General features: G+C 53.1%; 9 protein-coding genes across 9 annotated transcripts; 4 read left to right on the top strand and 5 right to left on the bottom strand.

The window, feature by feature from the left end:
- Positions 1 to 2624: 2624 nt before the first annotated feature.
- On the bottom strand, positions 2625 to 3826 carry BJX68DRAFT_237506 (PaaI family thioesterase). Its single transcript, XM_071040210.1, has one exon. The coding sequence runs from the start codon at positions 3521 to 3523 to the stop codon at positions 2855 to 2857; it is 669 nt and encodes a 222-aa protein (XP_070898915.1). The 5' UTR covers positions 3524 to 3826; the 3' UTR covers positions 2625 to 2854.
- Positions 3827 to 3883: 57 nt separating this feature from the next.
- BJX68DRAFT_267005 (putative polyketide synthase) lies at positions 3884 to 4547 on the top strand (the record flags this gene model as incomplete). Its single annotated transcript, XM_071045674.1, has 3 exons — positions 3884 to 4078; positions 4127 to 4261; positions 4350 to 4547. 3 exons carry the CDS (start codon positions 3884 to 3886, stop codon positions 4545 to 4547), a joined length of 528 nt encoding a protein of 175 aa, XP_070898914.1.
- Positions 4548 to 4716: 169 nt separating this feature from the next.
- On the top strand, positions 4717 to 9438 carry BJX68DRAFT_267004 (uncharacterized protein; the record flags this gene model as incomplete). The annotated part of the gene is made up of 4 exons (XM_071045673.1): positions 4717 to 5274; positions 5785 to 8238; positions 8291 to 8532; positions 8580 to 9438. 4 exons carry the CDS (start codon positions 4717 to 4719, stop codon positions 9436 to 9438), a joined length of 4113 nt encoding a protein of 1370 aa, XP_070898913.1.
- A 457-nt stretch (positions 9439 to 9895) lies between these two features.
- BJX68DRAFT_275945 (cytochrome P450) lies at positions 9896 to 11898 on the top strand (the record flags this gene model as incomplete). The annotated part of the gene is made up of 6 exons (XM_071047964.1): positions 9896 to 10499; positions 10550 to 10890; positions 10969 to 11090; positions 11156 to 11451; positions 11507 to 11608; positions 11708 to 11898. 6 exons carry the CDS (start codon positions 9896 to 9898, stop codon positions 11896 to 11898), a joined length of 1656 nt encoding a protein of 551 aa, XP_070898912.1.
- Positions 11839 to 13277, bottom strand: BJX68DRAFT_275943 (Alpha/Beta hydrolase protein). Its single transcript, XM_071047963.1, has 3 exons — positions 13172 to 13277; positions 12485 to 13059; positions 11839 to 12389 (listed from the first exon to the last, which is right to left on the bottom strand). Exons 1-3 carry the CDS (start codon positions 13238 to 13240, stop codon positions 12056 to 12058), a joined length of 978 nt encoding a protein of 325 aa, XP_070898911.1. The 5' UTR covers positions 13241 to 13277; the 3' UTR covers positions 11839 to 12055.
- Positions 13278 to 14222: 945 nt separating this feature from the next.
- On the bottom strand, positions 14223 to 15389 carry BJX68DRAFT_237501 (glycoside hydrolase family 16 protein). The gene is made up of 3 exons (XM_071040209.1): positions 15075 to 15389; positions 14573 to 15021; positions 14223 to 14522 (listed from the first exon to the last, which is right to left on the bottom strand). The coding sequence occupies exons 1-3, from the start codon at positions 15361 to 15363 to the stop codon at positions 14427 to 14429; spliced, it is 834 nt and encodes a 277-aa protein (XP_070898910.1). The 5' UTR covers positions 15364 to 15389; the 3' UTR covers positions 14223 to 14426.
- A 941-nt stretch (positions 15390 to 16330) lies between these two features.
- On the bottom strand, positions 16331 to 17134 carry BJX68DRAFT_267000 (uncharacterized protein; the record flags this gene model as incomplete). Its single annotated transcript, XM_071045672.1, has 1 exon — positions 16331 to 17134. The coding sequence occupies one exon, from the start codon at positions 17132 to 17134 to the stop codon at positions 16331 to 16333; it is 804 nt and encodes a 267-aa protein (XP_070898909.1).
- A 5489-nt stretch (positions 17135 to 22623) lies between these two features.
- On the top strand, positions 22624 to 23545 carry BJX68DRAFT_94698 (GNAT family N-acetyltransferase). Its single transcript, XM_071050060.1, has 2 exons — positions 22624 to 23344; positions 23401 to 23545. Exons 1-2 carry the CDS (start codon positions 22667 to 22669, stop codon positions 23446 to 23448), a joined length of 726 nt encoding a protein of 241 aa, XP_070898908.1. The 5' UTR covers positions 22624 to 22666; the 3' UTR covers positions 23449 to 23545.
- On the bottom strand, positions 23504 to 26153 carry BJX68DRAFT_275937 (uncharacterized protein). Its single transcript, XM_071047962.1, has one exon. It carries the CDS (start codon positions 26054 to 26056, stop codon positions 24059 to 24061), a length of 1998 nt encoding a protein of 665 aa, XP_070898907.1. The 5' UTR covers positions 26057 to 26153; the 3' UTR covers positions 23504 to 24058.
- Positions 26154 to 26512: the final 359 nt, after the last annotated feature.

Genomic DNA, 26512 nt, shown 5'->3' with positions numbered 1-26512 from the left:
TTATCTTTTAGGAGGAGTCTTAATATAATCCTCTATAACCTTTACTAACTAATTTCTCTAAAACTACGCTGCCTCGCATGGCTGTAGAAGTCGTCCTGTCATTTACTATTTAAGATACTTGGAATAAGCTACCTACGTCTGATCCAGGTGCCATATTAACGTTATATAAAAGGGCTGAAGCTGAGGGGGTGCCAGAGGCTACTAGAAGGACGTTAATTAATATTAGAAATAAGGTTACTAGAAGCAGGGAACAACGTTCTTCCACGTAAGAATGACCTTTAACCCCCCCCCTCCTTCCTAGTCTGGAAGCAACGCCAACTCCAGCATAGAATACTTTGGCGTAATAAACCACGCCTGGGGCGTTCCTAGAGGATGACTCTACTACAAGCACGTCACCCAGGGGGTCTTAGACCTCTATATAACCCCTGGTACAGGTCTGCTTGGATACCTCATTACCACCAGCGCCGCCAGCCCTAGATCCTCTATCACCAAGCCGGGCACTTCAGGAATCGCTCCAGCAAGCTGCTAATAAACCTATACAATAATTAACACGTCTAAATCCTTTTACTGCTACGGATTCTAGTTTAGGGGGTGAAGATATAGCAGATACGCCATGGTAGCCTGGCTCAGATGTCTCACAGAGTAATATTATTACGGGTAATTAAACTAGAACCCATAGAAATAACTAGAACCTTCAAGCTTAATATATTAAAGTGGATAGTAATAATAATTACTTCTAATTACTATATATTAATAATCCACAGATAAATGCTATTAAAACAATTAAATAATTTCATCAAACTTAGATACCTCTAGAGCCACGTAATTAGTTAGAAGTATAGAAGTATCTACTTAGTTAAGACTTTCTAGTAGCTATACAGAGCGAACTAGTAGAGATTAAGTAGAAGAAGTCATATATTATTATAGACGAAGTAGAGGCGTAGAACCATTAGATCCTTCTACTTATATAGGTTTTCATATATAAATTCGACAAGGATGGATACTATATTAAAGCTAAGACACGCCTAGTGGTCCACGGAGACCTATAACCACGTAGTGAAGAGGAGAATCATGCTATAACTACTTCAGCTAGAGTTCTTTGAATAATTATGGTCCTAATAACGATGTATGACCTCAATTCAAAGTAATAAGATGCCGTCAACGCCTTCCTTAATACTATACTATACGAGCTGGTATATACTAAGATGCCACCAGGGCACGGTATTCCCAGGAAGATTTAGAAGCTTCTTTAAGCCTTATATAGCCTATGGAAATCGCCACGACTCTGGTAGAAAGACCTATCTATAACTATCAAAGTACATAGCTTACGACCCGTTCTAGATAAAGAATACCTCTTTACTAATAAATTCATGTTAGTACTTATATATGTTAATAATATACTAATTATTAACCTTCTAACGTATAAAGGCCGCGCTGCAGCTACCCGATTCACCATAGCACTCAAAGAGAAATACGAACTAAAGGATATAGGGGAGTTAAAATAGTTCCTTAAGATGCGCGTGACCCGGGACCAACTATAGAAGAAGATCTGGCTCTCCCAGGATTCATATATTAAAGCTATTACCGTGAGATACCACCTGAATAACCTTACATGGTGGCCAATGATACCACTCCCTACTCAGAAGCTAGTTCCTAATAAGGAAATAGCATCTCCCAGCTAAATACATGAATATTAGTTAAAAGTCGGTTTAATTAGCTACGCCGCGACCTGCACCCAGCCGGATATAGCCTACGCACATGGCGTACTATTATGATTTCTCGTTAATCTATCTACTACACATATTGGTGCTGCTAATCAGGTTATTACTTACCTCTATAACACGAGGTTCCTTGCTTTAGAGTACGGAGGAAGCTTAATACAAGCTAGTAAGGTGTTTCTTACTACTACTAATACTACATTTGCTAATACCCACGATTGAAAGAGCACTAGAGGATTCATCTGCTTACTATATGGAGGACTAATTAACTAGAGATCCTAGAAATAACATATTATATCTCTATCAACTACTAAAGCCAAATATATATCCTTAATTAAAGCCACCAAGTCCTTGTACTGGTAGAAGAGGATTTTTAGAGATATTAATTTCAACCCTGAGGAGGACCTTGAAATATATTATGATAATAGCTCTATAGTCAATTTACTAAGTAAAGAGATGATAATGATACACACTAAGCTACGACACGTTAATGTACACCGCGCCTGGCTACGTCAAGAGGTTTAATAACGTTGCTTACAAGTTACCTGGGTTCCTTCACAATCTATACCTGTGGATGGACTTACCAAGGCTCTCCCAAAACCACTATACCAAGAATTTATCAAGATGCTGAATATGGTTAATATCTCGAGCCTTATCACATCCTAATTAGGAACCTCCAACCGCTGAGGGGGTGTGTCAGCCGGAGCCCCTGTCTCCAGACCCTGCGCAAGCATTCCTCTCACCATTCCATTAAACATTCCTCTCAGGACTCACGCGATACAGCGATTAGAGCAGTAATATTGGATAGCCCCTGTTTCCTTATTTAGCTTAGTCGATTCCTGTGTTTAAATAGTGTCGTTGCCCCAGTTATTCAGAATGTCAGACCTCTCAACTTCTTCAGATCCTCCACCTAGATCGACGGCCCGGACGACAGATATTATGGTGACTGCGCCTGAGACACTAATCTACATCTCCCTAACTCCATCCCATCTTTTCGGAGCCTTTGTTTCTAGATTTACCTTGTAAGCTCATTGCCCCGTGCGCTGCGCATTCCAGCCCCGCGATACCGACAGCCATGGGCTTTCCAGGGAACAGGGGCCTATTATTTACCAGAATATGGGGTTCCATTCAACGTTCTAAATCCCTACAGGCCTAACCCACTTGAAGCTCGCCTCCGCACTAACAACAACACGTTCCCCATTGAAATCTCCGGCGAGATCGGCATCGGTCCCTAACAGCTCAATCCACCCATCAACCTTGGCACCATCCTCATCTGCATCATGCAGATTGGCCCGGAGTGCATAAACCTCCCCAGTAGGTGCCGCCTTGCGGTATCGGATATTTAGATCCACCGTCAGCGGCACCTTCGTGGGGTCCGCCTTCAACAGGGCCGTGGCGAATCCCTCGTCGAGCAGAGTGGCCAAGACGCCACCGTGAACCAGGCCCGGGTACCCGGATAATGAAGGGCCAAGGTGAAAGATCATTGTCGATGATTTGCTGGATGGGTCCCAGAAGATGAGGGGGAGAGAGGCGATCTTGTCCGGGTCGAGCAGGGTGTACCGATCTTTGCTGTGGCGGATTGTGGGTGGAAGGTCGGAGTAGAGAGTCGTCTCGGTCATTGCAGGGTTTGAGCGGAGGCATCTCGTCAGGGGGTGATTGGCAACCGGGGAGATGGACATGGCGATGGGCCGAGTGCGGTGGGACTGGGTTTGCTGGTAGCAGGAAATGCGATTTAGGCGGATGAGCATTTGCCCTGGGTGATCGATCGTTGGAGATGGTGTGACGCAGGTGGAATATTTATGCATGCGCTCTGCTCACGGAAAAGCGCCGAGGGCGAGATCAGCGAGGTGGCAACCTTGTGAATCGTGCGCGGATAGTTCGCACTAATGTAAGAAGGAAAATTCGTAGTTCATCCCAGATGTCGTGTAACGTGTCAATTGGCGCCAAGACGGGCGATCTTCTTCAGCGGGCGATGAGTGGGGGTTCTGCACGATACGTGGCCGATGCGAGATCGTGGCGAGATCGTGGTTAGGTGAGGTCATGGCGCTGGGACCCGTTCTATACACTTCGTGGGTCCATGGAGGGGTACTTGCGGTGGGAGATAAATACCCCTTTCTTGTTGAAGCAGGTAGAGAGAGAAACAAGCATAACAAAAGACATTCAACATGGCACCACATCAGGCAAGCAATGTGGAGCCCATTGCGCTGGTCGGCATGGCCTGCCGATTCCCAGGCGACGCCACCGACACCACCAAATTCTGGCAAATGCTGTACAAGGGCGAGTCGGCCTGGTCGGAGGTGCCCGAGTCTCGTTTCAACGCAAATGCATTCCATCATCCAGACAGTAACAGGAATGGAACGGTACGTTCTGCGATATCACGTCCAACCGGAAGTGCTGACGACAACTAGTTCCATACGCATGGAGGGCACTTCCTCAAGCAGGATGTATCCGTGTTCGATGCCCCGTTCTTTGGCATCACTCCGTCAGAAGCCCGAGCGATGGATCCCCAGCTGCGTCTCCTGCTCGAGGTTGCCTTTGAAAGCGTGGAAAATGGTCAGTCGGCCACCAGTCGCTCGAGGCAGCAACAGCGTGGTCGCTCTTGCTGAACTGGGGCCTCACTCGTCACTCAAGGGCCCAATCCAGCAGGTGCTCACCGAGGTCGCGCCGTCCTTCCTAACCACCAAGTTCGTCTATGCCTCCCCGCTCATCCGGAACAAGGCTGCTACAACAACCGCGCTTTCGTTTGCAGGCGAGCTCTTCTGCAACGGCATCGCCCTCGACTTGAGAGCAGTCAACTTTCCCAGCCCAAGGCCCCGCCCGCATGTTTGACCTCGCTACCCTCTTATCCATGGGACCACTCAACCTCTTACTGGCACGAAAGCCAGCTCAGTCGGAGCTACCGACACCGTGAGCACCCTCCTCATCCGCTGTTGGGTGTCCTCACGCCGGATTCTTCTGTTTCGACCTGCGCTGGAGGAAATATATTCGCCTCTCTGAGATGCCGTGGCTGGCCGGCCACAAGGTTGAGGGGCGCATTGTGTATCCGGCTGCTGGGTATCTGTGCATGGCGCTGGATGCGGCGATCCAGTATGCCGAGTCCACGAATGCACAGTGGACGGCTGTAGATCTGAGCGATGTCGAATTCATAAACCCGTTGATTGTTTCACCTGACACAGAGGCTATTGAGATGAGCTTCTCGCTTAGACCCTCCTCCACAACGAAGGGGAGGGATCTGGCCGGTCGTCATGAGTTTTTGATCGCCTCGAGACCTGGCGACAACGTTGTGCTCGAACATTGTCGCGGATTTGTAGCAATTCTATTGCCGGACAGAGCAGCCTCGTCTCCTCCCAATTGCACTGTGCCAGGGGATGTCCAAGACAAGGCTGCATTGCAGTCTATGGATCCCCTTCTAATGTACGATCGACTATCAGAAATTGGCAACCAATACTCTGATCCGTTCTGTGCGGTCTCAAGTGTGTCGTTCAAGTCCGACTACTGTCATGCGACAGTCGACATTGCAAAGACCAACACCGAAGAGCATTCTTTGTTCTCTTGGGTACATCCAGCAACATTGGACGCGTGCCTACATGCTCTTTTCCCCGCGGCGGCTGGACCAATCCACGGGTCGAATTCCGTGATGCCGGCCAGCGTGAAGCGGGTTACTTTTTCGGCCGCTTGTGCAAGACCAGGGGCGCACGCAGGAGCGCTTGACGTCTTTTGTCGCACCCGGAAGACAGGAGGCTTCGCGTTGACAGCATCATTTGATGTTCAACTCGGTGGAGAGCCGTTGCTGTCTTTAGCTTCTGTTGCTGTGAAAGAGCTGGAGAGAAGGAGCTCAGAGACAACCATCATAAGTCACTCAGATAGGTGCCAACAGCTTGTCACCTATCTTGATACAGTAGTCTCCCAACTGGAGGAGGTGAAGAGACTTTGTCTGGAGCGGTTGACAGAGGCGTCTCGGCCACGGCATATTGCTTTATTGGCGAAGGCTTGTCGGTATTTCGCACTGTGTGCACTGTCAAAAGACCTAGAGCTAGGTGCTCAAGACATGCCCCGACACTGAAAGGAGTACTACGAGTGGCTAAAGCGTCTGTCATCTGTGGAGGGGGTAGAGGATGTATCCCCGGCCGACGCTAAGCAGTTTCTTCAGGGAGTACAGGACACAGGCTATGAGGGGCAGATAGTCTGCCAGATCGGGCGCAATCTAGACGCCATCCTTCATGGACTTGCTGAGCCGCTGTCATTCATGACGGAGAACAACCTGCTACACAATGTGTACCGCCACGACGAGGGAATGCAGCGGTGCGCTATCCCAACAGCCGAGCATATACGCCTCCAGGCCCTCAAGAACCCCCGACTCCGCATTCTTGAGATTGGCGCCGGAACAGGTGGAACGACGCTCCCTGTTTTGCAAGCATTAAGCAGGGACCATGTGCGACCCTTGATCGACAGCTACACCTTTACGGACATTTCGTCTGGATTCTTTGTAAAGGCAGAGGAGACATTCAAAGCGTGGAAGACCCTGGTGCAGTTCAAGACACTAGATATAGAAAGAAATCCAGCCGAGCAGGGCTTTGAGGCTGCCACATATGATGTTATGGTGGCGGCCAATGTACTCCACGCGACGACATACATTGAACAAACCATGCACCATGTGCGGAGTCTGCTCAAACCAGGTGGAACCCTGTATCTGCTGGAGAGCACGAAGCCCACCGTCCACCGATCATTTGTTTTTGGGGCACTGCCTGGCTGGTGGTTGGGCTCAGTCCAGCGTGGGAAGGACCATCCCCTGCTGACCGTCGCAGAGTGGGACTCGACACTTAGAGAAACGGGCTTCAGTGGAACTGACTTGTGTATCGATCCCCATGACATTTCCGAAGAACAGACTGACAACCTGCTAATATCGACGGCGCTTCCGGACTACTCGGATGATGGTGAGGTGCAAATTCAGCTTGTTCTCTCTGATCAGCAGCTCTGTTCAACCGGGAGCCCCGCTTACCACCTAGCTTTGGCATTGTCTCAGGCGCACGGTAAGGTGGCTGATGATTTCGTGTCACTGGGTGATGCGAAGACTGAGAACAAGAACTGTCTATGTCTCGCGGGGCTCGACGACGCATTCCTATCAACCATGGACCAACCTGCGTTCGAAGCGTTCAAGCGCACCTTTAACTCAGCAAAGGAAATCGTTTGGGTAACTCGTGGTGCGATGGGTGACTGCGCGAGTCCTCGCAGCGCCCTGGCCCTGGGTCTTATTCGTGCCTTGCGCAAGGAAATCCCTGGGGTGAAGATGTTCATCGTGGACCTCGACCCGGACCAATCTATCTCCCAGCAGACGTTATGCGGATTGTTGGGCCATTTCATCAGACGCCTTGCCCTTGTACGGGCAGGTGACGATAACGAGTTCTTACAGCGCAATGGACTGTGGCATGTGCCCCGGTTGATCACTGCCCCCGAGCCTTCCAGGGCCATTCAGGCAACTCTTTCCCCCAACGTGCCTACCAGGCAAACACAACCTCTCCACAAGGCTGACCAGCCATGCCGTCTTAGCCGTAACGGATCTGGTTCTCTTCAGAACCTCTCTTTCACCGAGGTGCCATTCGAAGACCCCATTGCACAAGACGAAGTCGAAATCGAGGTCCACGCCACGGGGATCAATTTCCGCGACAGCATGATCCTTCTCGGCGAGCTGGACGACGATCTTATGGGTGAGTGTAGCGGCATAGTGAGAAATGTTGGTGAATCCTTCAAGGGCAGGTTCTCCATAGGAGACAGGGTGTACACCTGGTTTGTTCCCGCTCATTCGACCATCGTCCGAGCAAAGGGCTGTCTAGTCCATCGCATACCGTCGGCCATGTCCTTTGAACAGGCTGCGTCTCTGCCTATCGTCTATGGAACCGTGTACTACTGTCTGTCTACGGTCTCTCAGCTTCAAAGGGGAGAAACGGTCCTCATTCATGCTGGCGCTGGGGGTGTTGGACAGGCTGCAATCCTGTTTGCGCAATACATCGGCGCCACTGTGTTCACGACCGTGGGATCAGACGACAAACGGACACTCCTCATGGACAAGTATGGCATATCCCAAGAACACATCTTCTCCACTCGAACGGGCGATTTCCGGCACAAGGTCAAGACCCTCACGAATGGCACAGGTGTGGACGTCGTGCTCAACTCGCTTTCCGGCTCATTTCTGCAGGACTCCCTGGATTCACTTGCTCCGTTTGGACGGTTCCTAGAGATCGGGAAGCGTGACATCCTGTCGGGGGCTCGCATGGACATGGCTGCGCTGGAGCAAAATATCACAATTGCGGCAGTCGACCTCCTGCAGCTTGCACGCCATCGACTGCCCAAGATAGTCGAGATATGTTCGCGTGTCCATGAGTTGGTTGTATCAGGCACCTTTCCGCCGCCGACGCCCCTTCATGTCTTTCCTGTATCGCGCATCGAAGACGCCTTTCGCCACTTCCAAGCTCGGCCCTCTGGTAAGACTATACTGTCGTTTACGCCGGACGATCAAATTCAGGTTTGCTTGACCACTTCCGGCTGTATACCCTGTCTTACTGACATTGCATAAGGTCCTGGAGAGTCGGGCGGAGGGCGTGTCCTTCAAGCCGGACGCGACGTACCTTCTCGCTGGTGGCCAAGGTGGACTTGGTCGCGCCATTTGTTCGTGGATGGCTCAGCATGGGGCGAGGAACATCGCCATCCTTTCCCCTTCTGGAGATCAGAAACAGACCACCCAGGATTTGATACGCGACCTCGCCAGTAGGGGGTCAAGTTGGTTGCACTCCCTGTTGACATCAGCAACGACTCCCAGGTATTTGCGGCAATGGAGACCATCAAGACAGCTCTGCCCCCAGTTAGGGGCGTTATCCAAGCAGCCCTCCGGCTCAAAGACACGATTTTTGATAGACTCACATACACGGAGCACCAAAGCATTCTATCTCCAAAAGTGGCAGGGACATATAACCTCCACAATGCCACAGTGCACGAACACTTGGACTTTTTCACTATACTTTCATCCTACGCCGGGCTAATCGGAAACGCTGGGCAAGCGAGTTACGCAGGTGCTTCGACATTCCAAGACGCCTTTGCACGCTGGCGCACGGGCCAGGGGTATCCAACCCGGTCGTTGAACCTGGGTCCTATTGTAGGCGCGGGATACCTCCATGACCACCCAGAGGAATTGGAGTGGCTTCAGCGCGCAGGGCTAGAAGTCGTCGCGCTGGATACCTTCCTCGCGCTGCTAGGGTACGCAGTCTCGAGGCCTGTGAGGACGATAGAGGACAGTCAGATTGGTATTGGCTGGGCTGCTTCCTCTGGGTTACACGGCTCTTCAGCACTTTTCAGCCACCTGGCGCACAAGGAAACAGCCGGGGACTCTGATCAACCAAATGAAGCTACCTCAGATCAGTCTGCAGCTCAGCAGGCCAGTCCAGAGGCGATACTATCCAATGTCCTGGCTAAAGGGCTCACTCCGGCCCTGACGGCGGGTGTCACACTAGCAGTTTCGCGGAGTGTATCCGCTTTGACCGGAGTTTCACTTGAGGACATTGACTCCACAAAGTCCATTTCGTTTCACGGCGGAGATTCGCTTGTGGTGGTGGAGTTCCGCAACTGGCTCAGGAAGACGATCGACCCGGGCTTTGGGGCTGGAAGGGACGTCGCGAAGCTGTCGCTGCAAGAGATTGCTGAAATGGCAGCGGAATATGCGAAGAAATAGACACTATCTCGTGTCAATTCAAGATGTTTTCTTCCATAGACACGTTTTTTCCACGTAGCGTGACACATGGATTCGGACTTTCGGCCTCAAAATCCCCGTCAAGGGTCCCCAGTCGGAAGGACTTGGCTGCAGGCGATACCAGATGAGCTGCATCCCACCTGAGGCGCATGACACTCAGCACAGACATTTCTTTATCCCGCCCCTGGAGCTCTCTGTGCCGACAAATGAGATGCCATCCAGTTCCTGGATACCACAATGGATTTTCAACCCAGTTTCCATGCGTCACTGCTGCTGTAGCTCGGGTGTCCGAGACTCATTGGTAGATTGAGCTCTGTTTGCTCGACCTCCGCGGACGTCCGAGGTCACACTGCAGTCAAGCATGTTCGAGCACAGCACTTAAAGACTGACGGCCCAGGTAGCCGTCGTTTCTCAACAAGCAATTTGACCTTTTGTGATAATGCAGAGGCTCTTGCACTGGAATCCGCAGTGGACTGCGTTCATATCTGGGGTTGTCGTCCACCATGGACTGTTCCGACACGGCGAGTGGCATCGCTCAGCCAGCAGCATCATCCTCGCATACTCGACCGTGTTTGCTTCTGCACTCCTCTTGGCTACTCTCACGTCAGATCTTTTCGTCGGCAACCATCCCCTCACCCGTACTGTTGTGACCAAACTGCACGTCTATCATTTCACTGGCCTCTTCTCCAGTATCCTCGTCTACCGCGCACTCTTCCACCGATTACGACGCTTCCCCGGCCCACGACTAGCGCGCCTCGGCAGTTTACACGCGGTCGTTCTGGCGCGGGATTTCGGGATCTTTCGCAGATACCGCAGGCTTCATCAGAAATATGGGGATATTGTCCGGGTCGGACCCTGTGAGCTCTCCATCGCAGATCCAGACGCCGTCAAGGCGGTTCACCCCCTTCACGGGCCGCATGCAGCCCCAAAGAAAGGGCCCTGGTACGACCAGCCCTATCCGCGGTTTTCGCTGCAAACGACGCGCGACGACCACGAACATGCCCGCCTTCGCAAGATCTGGGATCGGGCTTTTAATACAAAAGGTGTGCTAGCTCTCCCTCCACAACGCCCTGCGTGTTGGTAACAATTCCAGCCCTCCGCGAATACTCCCCCCGAGTCCGCCACCACGCCGTCCGCCTCCACGATGTCATCGAACAATCCATCCGCACCGCACAACCTCTCAACCTCGCCCAATGGTTCAATTACTACAGCTTTGACGTCATGGGTGACCTGGCCTTTGGCAAGTCCTTCAATATGCTGGCCGACGGCCGCGATCACTCCTTTGTTTCCATGATTCACGACAACATGCGATATGTTGGACACCTGGGCCCGCTTGTTTGGCTGTTCCCGCTGTTTACGAGGATCCCGGTGCTCAATTGGGGGAATTTGAGGTATTGGAGGTTTGTTGCTGGGCAGATTAGCGAGCGGAGGAAGGTATGTTCTGGCGGCGAGGGCGAGGATAATTTCTGGGGTTTTGCTCTTGCGCATGCTGATGGGTCTTGGATCGTTTAGAAAGCGCCAACCTCGCCGGACGTCTTTCATTGGATTCTAGAGGGATACGGAGACTCTATCAATACACCCAAGGGCATGTTCGCCCTAGAAGCCGAAGCCGAGCTCGTCATCGTCGCGGGAAGGTAACCAACCACCCTATGTCCCCTCCACCTATCATGGATCCAACAAAGCCTGACCAAGAAACCAGCGACACCACCGCCGCAACCCTAACAAACGCCACCTTTGAACTAATCCGCAACCCGGACCAAGTCACAAAACTCCGAACAGAATTCGCCAGCCTAGACAAAGACCTAGCCGCCCTCACCCCCGAAGACCTCGTCAAGCTCCCGCATCTCAACGCCATCATCAACGAGACCCTCCGCCTGTACCCGCCCGTCCCCTCTGGTGTGCAGCGCAAGACGGGTCCGCAGGGGTTGAGGATTGGGGAGACGGTTATTCCGCCGGAGACGGTTGTTCAGATTCCGTTTTATACGCTGTTTCGCGGTGAGTGATTTTCCCTCCTGTGCAGTGCAAGATGCTGATCGATTCGGGTCCATAGATGAGCGGTGCTTTGCGAACCCCGAGGAATTCATTCCGGAGCGGTGGACGAGTCGGCCGGAGCTTATCCATGACTCTTCTGTGTTTATTCCCTTCAGCGCTGGTACGTACATCTCCGTCATCTAGCAGTGGAATACAACTCAGAGGCCTCCTTGCACGCTGCGCGCAGAGATACGAGCCCGCTAACTCATTCCACAACCAGGCGCCTACTCCTGTGTCGGAAAGCAACTCGCCCTCATGGAACTCCGCTGGGTGTTGACGACGGTGGTGAACCAGTTCGATATCGAGTTCCTGCCGGGCTTCAATGAGCAGGCGTTTATTGATGGGAGCGAGGATACATTCACGCTGGTTTGCGCGCCTCTGCCGGTGCAGTTCTCGAAGAGGAAGGTCTAGATCATTCCATCTGCCATCCCCGGGAATATTTTGGTTGGATCTGAATTCCGGAACCGCTGGTTCTATTTGCATGTCGTGTTCGTGAGATTGGATTATGTAGAGACTATAAACAACTTTACCACACCCTCTAAGCCCAGCACCGCACTGCAAAGCCAACCTACTCCGCAGACGCCGCAGTAACCCCTGTGATCTTACCCGTCAACTTCATCACCCACTCCCCGACATCCCGCGTATACTCCTCGCCCATCCCCTCCGGCTCCGCATGCAGCTGGTGATATCCGCCCTCAAACGACTTCCACGTCTTTGCATCGGCGTCACTCTCATCGTACGGCTCGAGCGTGTCGTAGAGCTGCTTCGAAATGGTGGGTGACGTAATCATGTCTTTCGACCCGTGGGCCCAGAAGACGGGACAGGGCAGTTTCGCCGTGAGGCCCGTGGGAACGGGTTCCGTTGCCGAGGAGAGGGCGGTGAGGTCTGCTTCGCGTTGGAGCCTACCAACGAGGACGGATCACGATCACTAATCAGCCCCTGCCTCCTGCCTGGCGCAGACTAGGTAACTCAAGAAGAAAAGGTGGGAGAGACGTACAGATCCTTCAAGCCCTCCAATGTCCCCGTATTATGGCACAGCGGATCCGTGCGGTACTTTTCCTGCACCGCGACGTCGCGACTCACAAACTTGACATTCAGCTCCTGCGTGTGCTTGAGCTTCGGGAGGAACCGCGACACAAACGTGAGCACCGAGACAATCAGCCAATGCGGCCGACTCGCGGGATCGAGGCCGATATACGGCGCGTTGAGGATCCACCCCGCGATCGGCGGCCGCTCCTTGGATAGCTTCGGGTCTGTGGAGAGGAGGTAATGTGCGGACTCTTGGCCGCCCATGCTATGCCCCATGACGAAGAGCGGAGTGGATTTGGTATCGGGGATCGTAGATGCGATGTGCGTGAGGGCTTCGTTGATCTCGCCGAGGACCTGAGGTGTCAGACCGATATCGCCGCGCTGGGATTTGGTGGTTGCGGTCTTGCCCCACCCGCGTCTGTCCCATGCATGGACTTTGATGGGGTATTGGCTTGTGAGCAGGGTGAAGAAGGGGTCGTAGTGGTCGCAGCGGTCGCTGAAGCCGTGCAGGAAGGCGATGTGGGCTTTGGGCGGGGTGGAGGGCTGCAAGATGGGGTGCGGGTTAGCTGTGACTTGACTTGGGGGATGAGGGCGATAAGATTCAGGGACCAGGAACGGGAACACAAGCTAGTTGCACAGCACAGGGTCAACTCACCTCCCACACCCGCGAGTACACCTCGAGGCCACTGGCAAGCTTGAAGTTTCCGGTAGTGCTTGTCGCCATGATGAACTGTTGCCGGTTTGAGGAGAGGTGAGAAAGACAAAGAGGAAGATGGGGAATGTCGCGAAATTTGGGGAAATCGCGCGGATCACGTCGGGCTGCGCAACTCGGGGAGCTGAAGCAGAGAAGCGATGTGATTGGTTGCAAGGAGCCTCGGCAGTTGGTGCCAAGTGTCAGATCAAACTAGGCCAAATAGGGAAATCATGTGAAACCGGCCCTGAAGACTCGGGAAACCCGGGGGGATTTGTACAATTCTTGTACTCGAAGTTGGTCTATTGATAAATATATGTTCGAATTTGCAGTAGCAGGAGCAATTCTTCCATGTTTCTACAACACCTCGGTTAGAGACATACTGCAGATGGAAACATCCATAACTCTCTTCAGTCTTATCTACAATATATACCAGATAACGGCAGGGCTCACCCGACATTACGCGGGTGAGCCAATCAGAGAATCTCAACCTCAGTCCGGCAGACACGGCCATAAGCCAGCGGCTGATATTGACCTGAAGCCAAGCATTTTGCATTTCCATGTCACAGAGTGGCACACAATACTACCTAGTACTACCAGTGTAGGAGGTTCGGGCACATGAATCCCGGGCCCTCGAAGCCGGGCGAGTGGCAAGCCCGGAGTCTCCGAGGTCCGGAAAACGGTGCCCTAAAGTTATATATATCGCTCGCAGGATCGGCAACCCCTGTTTGTATATATTCGACATTGTGCTGAGCCTCAAGGAGAGAATTCTGTCATGATTATGCATGTATCCTCAAGAAGTGACGCAGCAGGCACCTACGAGATATAGCCAAATTGCATGAAAGAAGAACAACCCGCATGTGCGCTAGAAGCTTCTCCATGTCTTAATAAAGGTCTCTACGTTTTTTTTTTCGGGCTTCGTTAACAAGCATGAGCTGTTGCCCGTGGGCCCATATCCGCTCCGGGCGTGTAAGGTATGGCGGGAGGGTTTGCCGAGGCAGCAATAGGGTCAAGGAACAGCATAACCAGTTTTGGGTATTAATATATATAGTAGATAAAGTCCCACGTATATTCTGGACCCAACATGCATCTCTTCGCAAAAAATCAATCTATCGTCTATGTCGGAGTATATGGCGCCTTGGATGATAGGTCTAGGCTGTCAACACCATGACTATATACAGAGTAGATCATAAGCCCCCACCTCAGAGCCAAAGGTAGATTAAACCGTGTTGTAGAGGATCTCAATCCACTCAATGTCGAGATACGCAGCAGCCCCGACATCCATCTCGCCCGTCCAAACGCCACCATTACCCCACTACCGAAGATTAGCAAGATAACCCCAATACCAGAGCCGTGGGAACTCACCATATTCAAAATCGCCAAACTCGGCTCACTCGGAACCCCATACGTCTTATTATGCACCAGCTCCCCATTCAGATACCACACACTGAGATCCTCCGTCCAATCCAGCCGATGGTCATTCCACTCGTTCCAAACCGCACCCCCAGCCATGACCGCATCAACCGACGCACCAGGAATCTCATTCCCGTCCTCGTCGAGCCCAGGCTGGTTCGTGTACCGGATATGGTTCGTCGGGTCGCGGGTGAGGATCTCAATGTCGGACTCGTTGTTGTCGTCGTAGTAGGTGAAGATGCCTGCGCAGACACCGGCGTCCCCGCGGACGCGCGCGCGCACGCGGATCGAGGCGTGGAACATGTTGTGCACTTTGGACTCGACTTCGGCGCTGGAGATGAAGTTTTCGTTACGGTAGGCGCGCAGGGTTAGGTGGGATGAGGGGCTGGATGCATCGCGGTCTGGAAACCATCATTAGTCGAGGGCCGGAAGGACATGGGTAAAGTGGACTCACGGATGTACACATTGGCATTGCTGTTCAGCTTCCTGATCGGGGCGTCCTTGCTGGCTGGGGATCCCCAAACTTGGATGCCAAAGTCGTTGATCCAGGCGTCGGAAGTGAGGTATCCAGACTGCACGGTGGCAGCGGCGGACTCGGCATCGGTTGTGATGTTGGCAGGCTCGCTGGCAAAGCCGCATTTATTCAACGAGCGAAAATCATGATAGATGCGATGAGCATAGGTCGCGTCCTGCGCGGCAGCGACACCCGCAAGGACGAGTGAGACTTTCAGGACAGACAACATGATCCAAGTTCCGTTTCTATTTTCCCTCCTGTTAAAATGTCCAGCCAAAGTCGGCGCGACCCGCTAGTATTTAACCTTTTCCCTTTGGGCCCCAAGTTTCCAATCTTCGAAATTCCTCAGCGGCTCAGCCTCAGGGCGCTAAGATGGCACGCCTGAGCCGGGCCCGTTTACATCGACCGTTGGGGTAAAGATGCCCCCACAATAAAGGGCCAAATCTCGCTGTCGGTCGCGATTCGCAGAGCCAAGGCAAATAAACTACGGCGTAGCCAGTTAGCCGCCCGAGTCAGGGCACCAGGGGGTGGCTGGAGTCTAGACTTTCGTTTTAAAGGGCGTGAAGAGTTTCGGCCCCCAACTTTGGGCGCCTACAGCGTATTTCCTCGAGGTGCGAGTTGCGATGGAAAATCGTTCCAGTGTGTCAAGAGCGCCGGCTTCAGACAAGCGATGTAACATGTTCGATCAGGCCTTGGATGCGGAGATTATATCGTAGCTATGATGTGGTGCATTCCTCGCAAGTGTCTCAGATTTTCCCCGTGTGGTGTCACGTTCCCGAAATCGCCGGACCATCATCAGTTTCAAGTCACGGCAAGTCGCCGCAATGCAAGGAATGTCAAGTTGTTGATCCGAGAAGTGCTCCGGCTGTTCCAGTCTGATGGCTTTCTCCCCAGGGCAAGGGGTAGTCGGCCTGTTGACCTCACCTGACTGGTGACTACTATAAATTCCGGCGCGACGTCATCTCACTCTACGTGCGAGAGACATCAGGCGGGAAGAGCTATGTGGCAGGGAAACCGTATTCGGTTCAGTCGAACGGAATCTATCATGTGTTGGAAAGTTGAGGGGTGGGGTTGACTAGTCAATGGGATTGCTGAGCCCTAATACACGTAGGCCATCTTTAGACAGCGATGGCTTTGGTGAAGAAAAATCCCCAAAACACTGATATCATCTCCCCCAAACTACTATCAAAAAGTCCCTACAATGACACAATAAACCAGACAGCCAACAGTAACGAAAACACCGACGCAGGAGCCACGCTCGCAGCCCCAGACTCGATATCCCAGCGTTCCAGACTCGTCATACAAACCTCCGACTCATTATTCCCGCGATACCAATCCTGCAAACAGTGGATCTGCTCCTGCGCCAGCTGCGCCTTACAAGGCTCAGGCTCCGCCTCAAAAGACGAGAGCTCCGGACACGTAGCCGTCCCATCGCCAGCCGTCCACTGGCCCGAATAAACCGGACACTCGTCGAGGGGAATCTCAAACGCCAACCCACTCCCATCGGATACTGCAGTGAAGACCACATTCCCCCCACTCGCAACGTACCCGTCGCCGCCGATGTGGTAGGTCGTTGTGGTATCGCTCACCCAGCAGGTCACCGTGTCGTACGTCCATTGCACGAGGTACGTCCCCGGGCGCAGGTAGTATCCATTCCGGTTCGAGACTTGGCCCACGGCGAGGACCGAGTCGTCGTGGGTGTATTTGAAATCGCTTAGATAGATGCTGTCGCTGATGTCGGGGCCGGTATAGGCGTCTAGGAACTTCTCGTCCTCGTCGCCGCCCAGCCAGACGAATTCCCAGTCGATCGTGTACCCGAATGCGAGCGCTGCGTCGGCGTTTTGCAGCGCGAAGACGATCGGGAAGCTGGTCATGTTGCTGTATGTTTCGTTGCGTGGGAAGATCAAGTCGACCTCGATCGTGGCAGGGTAGTCCACACCCAGAACTCGGGGTATGAGGGCCAGCCATGTGGCCGCCGTCAGAGCGAGGAGGCGCACCATGGTGGATGCCGTGCTGGTGCTGGTGGATGGGCACAGGGACAGGTGGTACGGTGCACCCGGGGCGCTCTCTTGCAATTTATCTTCCCTCTTCTTGCAGCGCGAGTCATTGGGACCTCCTTGGCAGTTGGCTTTAGCGCCGTGGCATCATCCGAGTATCGCGAGTTGACCACTCGCTGGTGATCGAAACTCGTATTCGTTTCCCCTCGTCCGAGTCGCGTCTTGGCCTTGCTCTCGCTTTTCTTGAATTACGAGTCCTCAGCTTGAGCCGTTCTTGAGAGCGGGCATTTGAGGGCAGAGTGCTCGATCAGAAACGCATCCGGCGGATCCATATCTGATTCGCGTATCTCCAGAGCGCGATTCATCCCACACGCTGGAGCCGCGACGCCACAAGCTGTTCGTTTGTTTGTCTGTAATTAGTGCCCTACGATCCGGCAGGTCTATCCTCGTCTGGCGATTTCTTTCTATACCTACACACATAGCGAATGCCAGCCGTAATCCCGCACTTCTCCCACCCGGATAAAACACCGAATGTGAGCAGCGTCTGGAGAATCAAGGACCTGGCAACCGTTAGCTGCCACGTCAAAGCAGGCAACGGACACCGGTATTGCGAGTCGGCAAGAGAATACGTTCTTCCGCGCCGTTTCCTTGCCACTACCACTTGACAGAGCGCGCTACGGCTCCAGAGAGAACTCAGCCATGGCCAGAGATGACATGCATTCAGGAATGCTGAAGCTATCTAGCTAGGGGATCTCTAGATATAGCTAAATGGCATGAAAGGAGACATGTGTGCTAGGACCTTCCGTGGAAGACAAAGGAGCGGGGCACCCAACACCACTTCCATCGCGCGATCTCTAATGCATGTATCAAATCAACCCTTACTTCTACAGCAGGTGAGAGGAGAATGGCAGACACTGTTGGTAATACACAAGCATACGCCAAGCCGCCCGAGGTATACATATTAGGCGAGCTACCGAATGGGTAAGAGAGGCCCCATGCCATCTCAATGGAACGGGGGGCTGAAATGCTTACGCACTAGCTGGGATACATCCGACAGAGCTGACATTGCTATTTATACGATCACGCGGGGATGGTCTTTTGACGGGGCATCCAGCATCGCGTAGTTCTATTTATACCTTGACGCTACCCTAGAGCCAGAGAGTCTCGACATGGACCTTGTGGTATTACGACTGTAGATTATCTTCTAAAGTATCAAAACGCCGGTGATCAAGTACCTCATTGTCCACTAACCTTCTCTCCCAACTCCCCTGCCTCCAACATCCTGTACCCGCTCAGTGCGAGATATTGCTGACTTTGCAGGATGCTTGGTTCCAGAAGTACCAGACTTGGGCGGCCCGATATTAACCTCCAAACCCCCAGCGCTATCGGGTCTCCCGTCAATATCTTTAATTTCCCACTTTTGCATAACGAGATGGTCTTAGTTCCAACACAATACAATGCACTCTAGACCCCCTATCCACCGACCAACAAGTTGATTTAGCTTTCCACCCCCCAGCAAAACCGGGCTACAGATTGGCAGCACCTTGGGACCCGCAACGGCAACCTCAGCTCGGTACACCAGTTTCTAGTCTTGCAATGTGGTCCACTCCCGCACAAGGCTATCCACGTCTGGCCCATCCATCTGCAGGCTAGGGCTGGAAGGCACAGATGGAAAATGGGGCGACCAGGCAACGGGAGGATGGAATGGAGACGTGGGCTGTGTCTGCCCGTCCGGTGCGGGAAACCCGTGGCTGGGCCGGAGTTGAAGTCACTCGCGGGTTGTAGTGGGCCTACTGGGCCGCAAATGATGCTGGGATTGGTATTAACGCTCGAAGTCGTATTTAGGGATAAGTGGCTCCTGTGAGGAGCTCCGATGGCTGATGATGGGGGCTGAGACGCAGGCCTAGAAACCCGCATCAGCAGACAGCTCTCGCAGGAAGAGTGGGCGGTCTTCTAACTGGATGGGATGTTGTTGGAGTTTGATATCCGCGGCGCATTTCGCCTTTTCGCTTCGCCGCGCAAGGCATGGACAGCAGACGAGGTAGAGTGCTGTGCGGTAGGCGAGCTCGGAATTCGTAGATGTTTGTATAGCATTAGGAGGGCTTTTCCCCGTTGTTTCTTGAGTCTGGTAGGGCGGTGATCTCCTCTAGAGAGTGGGGCACTCGTATTGCCGGCTCGACATGTAGTCCTCGATATGCTCGATGTAGCACTGACGCGCAGTCTTGATTCGCTATTGCGATCGGCTGAGTTGTTCAGTGTTCATCGCAAGCACCTGGCTATTTAGGGCATTGGTTTCAGGAGGCGGAGAAGCGCTTGAAATAGTGGGTCAGCGCCTGGATATTCATGAGAGCATAGATACGAATGCATACACTTCACTGTCGTTTGCGGATACAGTCCGAGCGGTCGCCTGTTGGCACCGTTGAGCTGCCTTGAGGTGTCCCCGAATAAGCTCTTCAATCAAGGCTCGGTGCTGAGACTCATTGAATGCGCTCCTAGAACCAATGTGAGAAGAATCCCTAAATTACCTCAGGGAGGGCCGTTACTGCGACTGAGACTTCATCCTGGCATAGATGATAACTTGCATCATGCACTGCAGGTTGCTGCGCATTTCACCCAACCCAAGGTGAAGCACTTTGAGGCGCGATGTCTTGATGGTAAACCTGACGAGGCCAAAGGCACTATGCTGTGTATCTGAGAGGATGTTTTGCAGTCTTCCGAATGTGTCGGTGCATTTCTCGACAATTTCCTTTACCGTGGAGATCGCATTCTGCGAAATCAACTGTTGTCCAGTGTTCTTCTCCTCCTGAAATACTTTCCCTATCTCTTCAAGGACGGATGATGTGGACTTGACAGAAAAGGCCAGGTTCTCTACCTGGCTATTGCCGGATGATGTCTCGTCGCAGAGACCTATATAGCACTTGGGCGAGTGCGAGTCCCACCGTGGCGACCTGGAGCCCCGATGCGGCGACGGCGAAGGCTTCCATTGTTCTAAAGGGGATACGAGATGTCGCCTTACTGCATGGCAGACATAGGGAGGTCACTTTGGATTTCAGTCCAAGCAGGGGCGCCATCATTATGTCAGTTCGACAGATCTTGACAAGGCTGTAAATGGTGGGAGTGCAGCGATATACCTGCGAGGGAATCTGATTGGCTATTTGTTCTGTAGACCAGGCAGCTTGGTACCACTACCTAGTACGCAGGAATGTAGGTGGGAGAGGGTTGTGGACACAATCTGGAGTTACCCCGGTCGCTGGAACTACCAGGGGTGAGTGTCTGTGCCTTGCGTAAGGGTCGGGGTTATTTATGTCAATGTAGTAAATTCCGACAGACGGTCTGGGTCAGGATAGCTCCTAAAATCTGCAATGCGCCTCGCGTATCAAATCCAGCCGTCACTCGGACATGCAACCGCGGCCGAACCCACGCGAGTATCATATTCACCACCCATTCGTCATCGAACTCTGGACGCCTCCACGAAACAGAAAAGGAGAGACGCGAGTGAAGAGAGAAAGGACGATAGACCAGCAGTACAGAATGGGTAGGTCGGTCCTTCCCAAACGGGCAGCGAGCAACCACAACAAAACCTGCCGACGCCTGACGACCGACTGCATTGCCCCTTCATCACCCACAGCTCTTAGTTCATTTCTTACAGCATTTATTATCTCCATTTATACCTCCTTCGCCATGGAATGCCTTCTGCTGAAGCTTCCCCCCGAGCTGATTCGCTTGATCATCGAGCAGCTGGACACCGGCCCAAACCGCCGCGATCTCCTCACTCTCTCCCGTGTCTGCCACGCCCTCAACAACTACACGATGCCCGTTGTCTACCGCGACGTCACTCTTCGGCTTGGGCAAGCCCGGTTTCTGGAGGGCCTCCTTTCTCGGCGCCCGGGGTTGGCGTATCACATTCACACGCTGACGATCCATTACCATACCCCGGACGAGCCCGCGACTCGTCCCGTCCCCCCGCACCAGTTCCCACTGTACGCCGAGTCTTGTTCGATGATGATCCGGATAATGCGCGAGCTGCGGAGCCTCACCATCAAGGGATACGAGAGGGAGGGCGAATACAGGCTGCAGAGGATAGGTCTCGACGGGTTGAAGCGGTTTTGGTTCGCAACAAGGATGTTTCGAAGTATCTTCAACGAGGCGTTTTTGGGACACGCCTTGCAGAAGCTGGAATCATGTGTGCCGGCCAGTCCCCGGAGCAATGAATCTCTCCACTAACGTGCTGCAGGCAAACTGGATTTTAGTGACCGGATCTCGTGGTCACTGCATGATCGATCAGCGGTCTTCATCCATCCTAGGCTAAAGCACCTGACGATTCGCCACGCGACCATGGCCGACTTTCCCTATTTTGACCCGAGATATGCCAGATCTTCTGCTTTGGAGAATCTCGAGTTGCTGTTCTGCGATATTGGTCCTATCACGCTGGCCAAGGTCTTGACGGTCCCAAAGGCACTGCAGTCCTTTACCATGAAATGATACAGGACAAGATGGACGCAGGCATCGGCCAACTGGCAGCTCTATGTCGACGCACTCGCGTACCAGCAGGACTCTCTGTTGAAACTGGATCTCGACTTCTTCCTCCCCGACAGAGGCCAATACAAGGTTTTCTCACTGCGATATCTACCGCACCTGCAGGAGGTGAGAATGAGGCGCCAGGTGTTCTTCAACCGGTGGTCTGCCCGACCTACTGCAGCTCACGTCCTGCCCCACGAGATCCGCAGGATGACCCTTTACGACGACGAGGATGAAATTACCAGAGCACACGAGAACTTTTACCTTACCAATTTGAGGAACTGGATGAACCAAAAGCAGTTGCCCAAGCTAGAGTCAGTCCGCTTTGAAAGCGTCTTGACTACGTCGAAGACAAGAGGGCCGTGGTGGCCGGATGAACTCGGCGGCCAGGTGACATTTGAGCGAGCCGAATTGGTTGCAAGGGAAGAGTTTATACCGGGCTGCCGGTTCTGTGTGCATCCCTATGTTCCCCGTGGACCATCCGCTCAGTGAATGGCGCCATTTGGCGTGAATTAGTCACATCTCCACTATGGATATGCCCTCGACTCTAGTTATAATTTGTTAGATAGCTATTAACACCAACGAAATGGAAGATCTCATCTTAATTGAAGCCCTCTAGTACAGAGGTAATACACACTGTACCTGATAGACCGAGCCAACCATGGCCAAAGACCAAAGCGAAAGTGTAAAGCCTGCGAGTAATCCAGCAACCTTGAAAAACTCTCCTTGCGGCAGCGGGAATCTCGAGTTGGAATACGACCAAAAGCAGTGAGAAGGATGGTCGCTGTTATTGTGTAGAACAGTGAGGTTCAAATGACAATAATCATTCAGCCATTAGCGCGCTACTAGTACACCAGGAGACGGGCTGAGGTAGCACTGCTACTTTCTTACATGCACTAGTACCATGACTCACCCCACAAGTATAGAACTAACTATAAGTTACCCCAAGCCGCATCTCCCCGTCGCTCCATTCCATCTCGTCTCCAACAACCACATTCCCCCCCACACGCCCGCAAAATGCCCTTCGAAACCCACCCGCTCAAACTCGAAGACCTCAACGAAAGCTTCCTCGTCGGAGAAAAGGCCTTCCACGCACACAACCGCCTCGTCTACACAGGCATTCTCTCCGATGCCTCGCGCGCAGTCCTCGTCAAGTCCCGCGAGCCGGATTTCCCTGAGCCGGAGAATGTGAAAAACTTCAAAGTGGTCAATGAGAAGGGCGAGATCATCGCGGGGTCCCGCTGGTCGATTCAGAAACAGGACGAGGAAGTTACCATCTCCGTTGCGGATGCCGTGAACAAGCGCATAAAATCCGAGATCACCGAGATGCGGCACGAGCTGGCCAGGAGCCTGTATACGATTTTCGCACAGGGGAAGCGAGACATCCTCGGCGTTTACGCCGACTCGGAAGCCCCCTCTACCTCCGACTCCGCCGTGGAAACCAAGAAGATCCTCAAATTCCCGCCACGCATCGAGCTCGACGTCCTCTATGTGCATCCGGATTACCAGCGGAGAGGGATCGCATCGGATCTGCTGAAGTGGGGATTCGAGAAATCCGAGCAACTGGGCTTGCCGATCTATCTCGAGGCCACGGCGGAGGGGAGGCCGGTTTATGAACGGTACGGGTTCGAGACGGTCCGCGTGGAAAGGTTCGATGCGAGGCCGTTTGGGGTTGATGAGGAGGTCGAGTACGCGGTAGGGTTCATTCCAGTCCATATTTGTGGTAGACAGAAGACTGACAGGCCGCGTAGTTTATGATTCGGCCCGGGCCGAAGAAGGCTGGCGATGGTGAGAACTAAGAATGCAGCTGGGCGAGAAGAGGAGTTGGTGAGTGGAAGGGTAGGGTAGGATGCCGGGCTGGGTCGATGCGCAAGAATCGTGCCGTTTCATTTCCAACGGTTGTGGCTGAATTATGTGGGCTATTCTGAGTTGGCTTGCAATGCTAAGCAAGCAAGGTAATACACTTCACATACTAGGTATCTTCTATTAGAGTCTATGTGCTATAGCCTGCTTCTCCTCCTGCACTCCGAGGGGAATCCATGGCTCTTGTTCTACCAATGGGAGACAGCCTCGAATGCCACACGTCCGTCAGCATATTGTATAAACCTTCGGGGTGCGTCGCACCTGTGGTTGGTATGGTGATCCAGTTATCAGACTGGTGTGCACCTGGATCGAGCCTCGAATGAGTCACAGGGCGCATAGTATTGTCTCGCCAAGCGGGGCCTCTTTTATCGCCGGGGCTCTGGCTGCGGGTGGTATAGTGCTTTCAAGGTTCCTTGAGGGATCCCCGTGCGTATCATACCCGGAAGCCCATTGAGACCGGCCAGAAAAGGAAGCAACGACTGCGCCTGGCCTCGAGCATCCTTCGAGGATCAATTTTCTCACCAGCTCCACCAGACGATTCCAGGCCTACTCTCCACTTGGCGATTTCTTATCAGGCTCTCCCGTCATCTCGTGGATTTTGTCGCACAAGTCCTTCATCTTGTACGGCTTGTGCACAATGTCGTCCATTCCGGCCTCGAGCATCTCCGCCTGCTGGTCCTGTCGGACATTTGCTGTCACGCCGAGAATGAGGACATGGCCGCCCTTCTCTCTCTCCAGATTGCGAATCTCCTTGGTTGCAGTGTTCCCATCCATCACCGGCATCTCCTGGTCCATCAGAATGCAGTCGAAAGCCTCGCGTTTCCAAGTCTCCAGCGCTTCCCGCCCGTTGCTTGCCTCCGAGACGTCGAAGCCTGCCATTTTGAGCCTCCGCGACACTATCCGCTGGTTGATGATATTGTCTTCGACAAACAACACCCGTTTGCGCCCGGCGATTTTGGACTTTGCCATGATTTCGGGTGGACACTGCGCAGGTGCATGGGCATCAACGTTGGATTGTGTTACCTTGGGCTCTGCCGTTGCCTCGGAGGGCTCGTTCCCGACTTCTTCAATCAGCTTCTCGGTGTGTTTTTTCCGCTCGTCACTTTGAGAGGCGACCGCGACTTCGTTGACGTGCTCGACGGGAGGCTCCTGTGCAAAGTCCGCCCCGGATGTGTCCCTGCCCACGTCTGGTGTCTTGTAGTCGAGCTCTCCGATCTGGACGCACAGCTCGTCAATTGGTGATTGGGGGCCGATTTGGGTCCACGCCTCTGCTTCGACACATCGCCGGACGGTGAAAAAGAAGCCGAATGTGCTCCCAACGCCTTCCTTTGAACTGACACCAATCTCACCTCCGTGCATGTGACATAGTCGGCGGCTGATATTCAGGCCGAGGCCAAATCCGCCGTATATCCTGTCGGTTTTAGGGGTTGCCTGCTTGAAGCGCTCGAATAATCGCTTCTGATGTTGATCGCTAATTCCAATTCCCGTGTCCCTAACCGCGACCATGATAAACGCCTTCTCGCCGTCTCCCCATTCCGGCTGGTTAGTGGTGTCTAACCGTAGGGCCTCCTCACTAGGCTCGAAGAACACCACGTTGGGTGGATATGATGGAGGGCGCCGCTTACAAGCGCCCATGGAGACTCTTATTTGTCTCTCTTTTTGTGCTTCCGCTGTGAACTTGATGGCGTTGGAGACGATGTTGATCAGCACCTGTCCCATCCGGTCGAGATCCCCCATCACCCAGTCAAGGCCGGTCTCCGCGTACGACTCGTCGAGCTTGTACTCAAACTCGATTCTCGACTTTCGAAGTTCCGGTCGAAACATGGTTAGCAGTGTCGACAGGTGCGTTTTGGGCTGGACGGGTTGCGGCCTCAGTGTGAGCATGGATGCGTCCAACTTGGAGAAAATGAGGACATCGTCGATAATTTTCTTTTGGTGTGCGACGCAAAGATTGATTGTCTCGGCGGCCTCTGCGATTTCGGCCAGCTGCTCTTTTCCCTTCTTCCGCTGATCTTGAACCGCTTCCATGATATCTTCGGCGCAGTGGAGGATGGCCGACAGAGGATTTCGAACTTCGTGGCTGATCATGTCGATGAAGCGCTCCTGTTGCTGCTTTCGTTCCGACGCGTCTTCTGCGATCATCTTCTGCTTCATCTCTGCCACCTTTTCCGTGGATATGTCCGTCACCATGCTGATCATCCCCCCGTTGTCACTCAGCCCGAACTGCCGCAAGTGCCCTTCACTCAGCGGCTCCAGCGCCAGCGCGCGCCATTCCTCCTTTTCATCAACCGTCCGGTATTCTGTGCGGAGAGCCGTCCGTGTGCTCAATGCCGTTTGGTAGACGTCTTCGACCCGACCGCGGTCATTGGGGTGTATTGTTCGCGATAGACATGCCCAGCCCGTCGGCTCTTGTGGTCCTGTAAAGTCCTCGAAGCGTTTGTTGACAAAGGCCCTCGTATCTTCGTGGTTGACGATGCAGACTCCGACCGGTAAGATGTCTGCCAGCTGCTGCGCGGTCATGTGTTCTTGCTGGTCAGGGGCCATTGCCAGGGATCTGCAGCCTTAGCCGCGCGACAGTAAGTGAGAAACGAGGAAAACCTATCCTGATCAGCGACACTTTTGCACCGCTGCCTCTCAGTGCAAAGTAGAATGCGAAGATCTTTTTTTCGGATGCGGCTCGACTGGTGGCGGTTGTGACGTCAATGGAATGTGATGTCAACGCTTCCCCATCCGGCGAATGCAATCCGCCTCCAGGGCTGGAACCTCAGGCGTAGTCATTGGTTCTATCCATTGGATACTTTACCCGGCGAATGCGTGGGATGCATTGAAAGCGCCCCTGGTTGCGGCCACGGATACTCCAGGGTCACTCGTGATCTGCCTCGGACATGTAGAGTTTATGGTCGGATCCTTGAATCCGTGTAGGCATCAGTGTACAATGGATTCTCGGTCATCTTGCCGAGATGAAACATGTATTCCCTTGGGTGTTGGCAAAAGACCTTG

This window comes from Aspergillus pseudodeflectus, assembly GCF_044049435.1.
Source record: "Aspergillus pseudodeflectus strain CBS 756.74 chromosome Unknown BJX68scaffold_22, whole genome shotgun sequence".
NCBI classification, from domain to species: Eukaryota; Fungi; Ascomycota; class Eurotiomycetes; order Eurotiales; family Aspergillaceae; genus Aspergillus; species Aspergillus pseudodeflectus.
This window is presented reverse-complemented; position numbering and strand designations above follow the sequence as displayed.

What these genes read in the sequence shown, in the direction of transcription:
- BJX68DRAFT_237506 (XM_071040210.1), bottom strand. Translation starts at nt 3,523, where the DNA reads ATGCATAAATATTCCACCTGCGTCACACCATCTCCAACGATCGATCAC.
- BJX68DRAFT_275943 (XM_071047963.1), bottom strand. Translation starts at nt 13,240, where the DNA reads ATGGCGACAAGCACTACCGGAAACTTCAAGCTTGCCAGTGGCCTCGAG. An exon ending in TGTACTCGCGGGTGTGGGAG is followed by an intron (nt 13,060 to 13,171) that starts GTGAGTTGACCC and finishes CCCATCTTGCAG; the next exon opens with CCCTCCACCCCGCCCAAAGC. An exon ending in TTGGAGGGCTTGAAGGATCT is followed by an intron (nt 12,390 to 12,484) that starts GTACGTCTCTCC and finishes CCTCGTTGGTAG; the next exon opens with GCTCCAACGCGAAGCAGACC.
- BJX68DRAFT_237501 (XM_071040209.1), bottom strand. Translation starts at nt 15,363, where the DNA reads ATGTTGTCTGTCCTGAAAGTCTCACTCGTCCTTGCGGGTGTCGCTGCC. An exon ending in CAATGCCAATGTGTACATCC is followed by an intron (nt 15,022 to 15,074) that starts GTGAGTCCACTT and finishes GATGGTTTCCAG; the next exon opens with ACCGCGATGCATCCAGCCCC. An exon ending in GTTTGGCGATTTTGAATATG is followed by an intron (nt 14,523 to 14,572) that starts GTGAGTTCCCAC and finishes AATCTTCGGTAG; the next exon opens with TGGGGTAATGGTGGCGTTTG.
- BJX68DRAFT_94698 (XM_071050060.1), top strand. Translation starts at nt 22,667, where the DNA reads ATGCCCTTCGAAACCCACCCGCTCAAACTCGAAGACCTCAACGAAAGC. An exon ending in ATGAGGAGGTCGAGTACGCG is followed by an intron (nt 23,345 to 23,400) that starts GTAGGGTTCATT and finishes CAGGCCGCGTAG; the next exon opens with TTTATGATTCGGCCCGGGCC.
- BJX68DRAFT_275937 (XM_071047962.1), bottom strand. Translation starts at nt 26,056, where the DNA reads ATGGCCCCTGACCAGCAAGAACACATGACCGCGCAGCAGCTGGCAGAC.